At 34.7% G+C, this 5,677-nt stretch overlaps 1 protein-coding gene across 2 annotated transcripts; it reads left to right on the top strand.

Moving 5' to 3' along the window:
- LOC105218580 (UDP-glycosyltransferase UGT5) lies at positions 1-3,716 on the top strand. Of its 2 annotated transcripts, none has more exons than XM_029044427.2 (6): positions 1-142; positions 1,768-1,920; positions 1,983-2,079; positions 2,141-2,599; positions 2,662-3,140; positions 3,214-3,716. In XM_029044427.2, exons 2-6 carry the CDS (start codon positions 1,768-1,770, stop codon positions 3,604-3,606), a joined length of 1,581 nt encoding a protein of 526 aa, XP_028900260.2. In that variant the 5' UTR covers positions 1-142; the 3' UTR covers positions 3,607-3,716. The 2 variants fall into 2 exon arrangements, with proteins under 2 accessions (XP_028900260.2, XP_011192568.2); XM_011194266.3 differs by having other exon boundaries at positions 72-232.
- Positions 3,717-5,677: the final 1,961 nt, after the last annotated feature.

Raw genomic sequence — 5,677 nt, 5'->3', positions numbered from 1 at the left:
TTTAAATAAAATGTAGTTTATTGTAACAATGTTGCAAATATTAATCAAGAAGCTTATGAGCTCAGCGCAAATATACGTGATGTTATCAGTTCAGTAACAAGTGTGCATTGTTGGAGTTCGGTGGCCTTGCGCTTGAGCAACGGTAAATCGTAGAAGAAAGTAAAACTATCTCATAGATATAAATTATTACAACAAAGGATAATCGTTACTAGTTCGCGAAAGCTAAAAAATGGTAAACAGTGGGAGCAAAAATGATGTGTTGTTACAGAAATATGATTTGTATTATATAAAAAACTAGCAGAACGCTCCGGCTTCGCACGGGTTCGACTTATACACACTCTCCCATACTTCCCATGTACATATGTACTTTCCCGTTTCTTGCGTGGGTTCATTTAAAAAAGTAAAATGAGAAGAAGATGACTTGCAAGGCAATTTTCAGTTTCAGTTTCAGATTAAGATTATCCATCATGGGATCTAGAAAGTAAAGTTTCTAGATTCTATAAATATAGCCTATGTTACTCGGGGTTTCCAATGGTGAAATAATTTTTCAAATCAGCACAGTAGTTTTTGAGTTTATTCATTACAAACATGCATACAAATCTTTTCTCTTTATAATAGTAGTATAGATAATAATAAATTCAGCGGATTTCTATTTAAAGGAATCTAGAATAAGTGCTTTTAATTTACTGAAAGACTTCAAGTTGATAGAAAAGTAGACACTCAGTGTCATATTTTTTTTTTAAATCTCAGTTTCAATCTTTTATTTTCCAAGTATTTTGAATAAATGATTTAAATCTGGAAGAAAAGGGGATCAATATTTTTTTGAAAAAAAAAAAACGAGATCAACTGACTTATTCAACGACTTTCGTATGTATAAAAATTATCAATCTTATGTATGATAATACGGATAATATTCTTGTTTATTTATAAGTAAGCAATGGACTGGAGTAGTAGCTAGTATTCTGGATAAAATAAACATTTGATCTCAAATATGAATTAGCAGATGAAGTACATGTCGAGAGATATCCAGAAATTGCATTATTGATATGTAATCAGAGAGCCAACAAGAACATACCTACCAGCATTGCTCTCATAGGTGACGTAGAGTTCTAGATATCTCTCCAAATAGTTTTGCACTTACAAATAAAGTATTTTTTCTCAGTGTACATATTTAGAATAATCGCCATAAGTACTCGAACTGTAGCACAATATAATATATTTGCACTTATAGATAAAATAATCTTCTTAATATTCAAAGGTATCATATTTCCATTTTTGGTATAAATATGTCTTGCAAATTTTTGCGCTGCTTGCATGACCACTTTGCACTCGCGAGCAACAACAAGGGATTTGCACAGCAGTTGTGCTATTCTGTAGACGCTACCTGCTTTACAACGAACGAAAGACTGAGATAGTGCAGGCAATTTTCGGAGTGCGTTATGCGCTGTTACGCAATTCTTTGCGTACTTACAAAGAGATATCTTAAGAAAATGTTCTTTATTTATTATTCCTCGAAAACGAACTAATCATGACTGTTTGCTATGTTCATTATCTTTGTGACCTTCTCGCAAAGGATATTTAGTTAAAACACCTCAAGTGCACAGGTATTATGTCACATTACGGGACTATTTATGTTAGGTTTTAGGATAAATTACTTCAGTTACTTGCTGACAAGCAAACGTTGTGTTTGCATTATTTTCAAAACGAGAATTTATTTATCTAAATATTTAAAACAAATCCGCAATATTTCTGGAATATTCGTTTAAGATGCTGTTGGCTCTACTGGCATTGGCAATGTTTGCGGCACAAACGCCCATAATCGATGGCGCCAAAATACTTGCGGTCTACGCATTCCCGGGCAAGAGTCACTATATGATGCATCGTGTGCTGATTAGTGAGTTGTTGAAGCATGAACATGAGGTAAAATATATTAAGTTAATTTGTAAAATTTAAATATTTTCATCTTAATTCTTAATCATCAGATCACCATGATAACAGCAATCACGTTAGAACCACAAAAGTTAGGCGGTAATTACACGGAGATACTCATTGAGCCAGTCTATGATTTTTGGTCGGAAAGTAGGCGAAAATCACTCACATATTAGCCATAGAAATATTAATTTAATATTCATCATTGCAGTACACAGCGCATTCGGCGGCAAAACGATCTATGAAATGCACAATGAGCTATCCATATTCATGAAAATGAGCGAAGTTCTGGGGCTCTCAACCACAGAGCATGCACTGAAGCAGCCGAAAATACAAGCTATCATCAATGCCGAACAAACACACGGTGTCTATGATCTATTGTTGGTCGAACAATTCTATCAGGATGCATTTTTGGCCCTGGCACATGTCTATAATATACCCGTTATAAGCACCGCAACTTTTGCACAACAACAATATATGAGTCAAATGTTCGGCATTGTAACGCCTTGGTCCTACGTGCCACACGGCTACCTGCCGTTAACGGAACGTATGAGCTTTTTGGAACGCGTACGGAATGCCTACACCACATTGCGCACGGATTTGGACCGTGAATTTTCGTATTATCCGAAAATGGATGCGCTAGTGCAGAAATACTTTGGACATCTATCAAGTTAGTTGATAGTTAAGACTTGAAGTGAGCCATATTTCATAAACTTTTACTTCTTTTTGCAGTAAACTTCCCCAGTGTCTCCGATATGAATAGGAATCTCTCGGCCATATTAATTAACAATTATACACCATTGTCGTCAGCGGGTCCTACGATCGATAGCATGATCAATGTTGGTGGTATGCACATCTACCCACCGAAACAATTGCCCGCGGACATACAGCAGTTCCTCGATGGTGCCGAACATGGCGCCATTTATTTCAGTTTGGGCAGTCAAGTGCAAAGTAAAGATATGCCGCTGAAGAAGTTACAAATCTTTCTCAAAGTATTCGGTCAGCTGAAACAGCGTATCTTGTGGAAGTTCGAAAACGATAGCATTGCGAATTTACCTTCGAATATTATGGTCAAAAAGTGGTTGCCACAAAATGATATACTGGCACACCCTAATATACGTGTTTTCATTGCGCACGGCGGTCTCTTTGGCATGCAGGAAGCTATCTACCATGCCGTGCCTATACTCGGCATGCCCTTCTACTGTGATCAGGTAAATCCGACTTAGCTGAAGTGTTAAAATAAATAAATAAATATTCAAGCTAACGATTTTCTCTTCACCACAGCATCTAAATTTAAAGAGAGCCGAGGCCAATGGTTACGCCGTCATGCTGGACTTTCATACGCTTACAAGTGAGCAACTACAGCATGGTCTACAGGAATTGCTTCAGAACAGAACATTTCGCGATAATGTCAGACGCATCTCGAGCATATTCCACGATCGTCCATTGGGCGCACGTGAGACGGCGCTCTACTGGATCGATTATGTCATACGTCACAAGGGCGCGCGGCACTTGCGCGCTACTGGTCTCGACTTGAAGTGGTACCAATTCTATTTAGTGGATGTGGTGGCTCTGCTTGTTGCCGCTGTTACAGTTGCACTAGGAGCTCTTGTTTTGTTGTTACGATGTATGTGGCGTCGAATCAGCGGTGAACAGATCAAACAAAAAACGAATTAGTGTATTCGTATGAAAAGTTTTTGAATTAAGAAATAATATATTTATATGTAATTGGTTATTGTATATGTGAGTGTATAACGTAAAATAAAGTATGTGTTAAAATTTGCATATTTAAAATATGTTTTGAAAAAAAGTGATGAAATAAGCGAAAGAAGGAAATACCTTTATAATAATCAGTTACGATTAACGCCGAAACATGAGCTGGATAGGTCAAGGAGGCATAAGCTATATTTCTGAAAGTATCAGTTGAGGGTATGTGGTCTAAGCAGGTCCAGAGAAGCACTGGAAAGAGCACGCTAAAATTTGAAAATCAAACAAAGACAATTTTGCACGCTGACAAACATATATCTATTTTTAGGCTACGTCTATTTTTTTCTTAGTCAAGGTTATGTACTTTTGCGTTCAGGATTAAATAAATGTGCCAATTTTCGCTATTTACACATACACATACGAACAGAAGCGATTTCCATCAATAAATGCGCACGATCAAGTAATGAGGCACACGAGTGCAAATGCAAGCCTACAAACATACACTCGCTTTGCATCGTTATGAAATTGAAGAAATAATCAATAATTGCACACTAGCACATACGAAAATGCCATTAAAATATAATATTTTTGAATTTAATTATGGCTTTGGTGTCATACTTTTATTATCAACTGTACGTGTTTGAAACATTTGTCAGCGTAACTGACCTTAGACGATGGCAATATTAGATTGTCGAAACGGGTTTCAATAATTTTTGACAAAAAATACTAGGGTAGTTTTTGTTCTTTTATTCCATTAATAAATATACAAAAATAACTTTAATTTCCATTAAAAACCGCAACGAGACTTTGAAATAAGTATAGCATATAAATACAATTGAACTTCCATAACCCGAACTGCTCTAACTCGAAGTTCTTCATAATTTTAACTATTAAATTGGCAATAGAAGTAAAAATTCATACAAATTACATTCTGTAACTCGGAAGTCTCTCTAACTCGAAGTTTCTTTTGTGATTTATGGTGATTCGAGTTAGACAAGTTCCACTGTAAATAAAAAATGGGTGCCAGTACTATTTTTGTTTAGTGGACTTAGTTTTGTTTAGGACTTAAATCAGGCTCAATATTTAAGGTGAGTAAATATTTATTATTTGGGAAAGAAAAATTGTAAATAAACTTTATAGTATAAGTTTTGTTAGCAATAAGTACTTTGTATAGAAAATTAATTGTGAAAATTGTGAAAATAAAATTAAGTTTGAATATACATATTTTTATAAAATATTATAAATATTAGTATTTATTTGCTTTAAAAATTTATAGTTGCAATGCTACTTAATTTATTTCACATACACATCAGCACCCATTTTAGTTTCACACCATAAGCCTAGAAATAGGCAATGGTGTTTGATTTTAGTTATAATTCTTATAAACAAATTAAACTGATGCCACAACAATATATACTTGCATTTATTAATATGAGTACTACTGCTTTCATGACCTTGAGTGTTTCTAATAGGATAACGGAAGTGAAATCTCAGCCCAAAAAAAAAACAATATTGAAGTATTGGGAGCTCGAAACTACTGTGCGGAGCAGTGTGAGATAGTTAACCGATGCTTAATTCAGCTGACTCTAAAGAAATTGTATTATTTAATATCAAAATATTCGAGCATAGTGGTCAATGAAGAAATCGCAGTAAAATGTTAAACGGATATTAATAAATATTGTTTCCGACAAGAAAAATACGAAATTCAAAACATAACATAAAATATTTTGCTTCTAATTGCTCGTGGAAAACAAATTGTTTTAAATATCGTTTAAAAACTTCCATATTCTAGCATAGTTTGGAAAGAATATATAACGTTTATTAATTCATCGCTACTGCATTTGGTAGACTAAAATGATATTAAAGACTGTATGTATGTGCTGATTGATGCAAGGGCTTTAAACATTCTCTCCTTACCCGTTCCGTTCTGATTATTAAATGAATTCTGCCGCTTCCCTGTCGCTTTCATTTTCGTTTCCGACATCAATCTTTCTCGCATTTGTCACTTAATTAACAATAACAAATGAAGGAAAACTCATAC

This window comes from Zeugodacus cucurbitae, chromosome 6 (assembly GCF_028554725.1).
Source record: "Zeugodacus cucurbitae isolate PBARC_wt_2022May chromosome 6, idZeuCucr1.2, whole genome shotgun sequence".
Taxonomy (NCBI): Eukaryota; Metazoa; Arthropoda; class Insecta; order Diptera; family Tephritidae; genus Zeugodacus; species Zeugodacus cucurbitae.
This window is presented reverse-complemented; position numbering and strand designations above follow the sequence as displayed.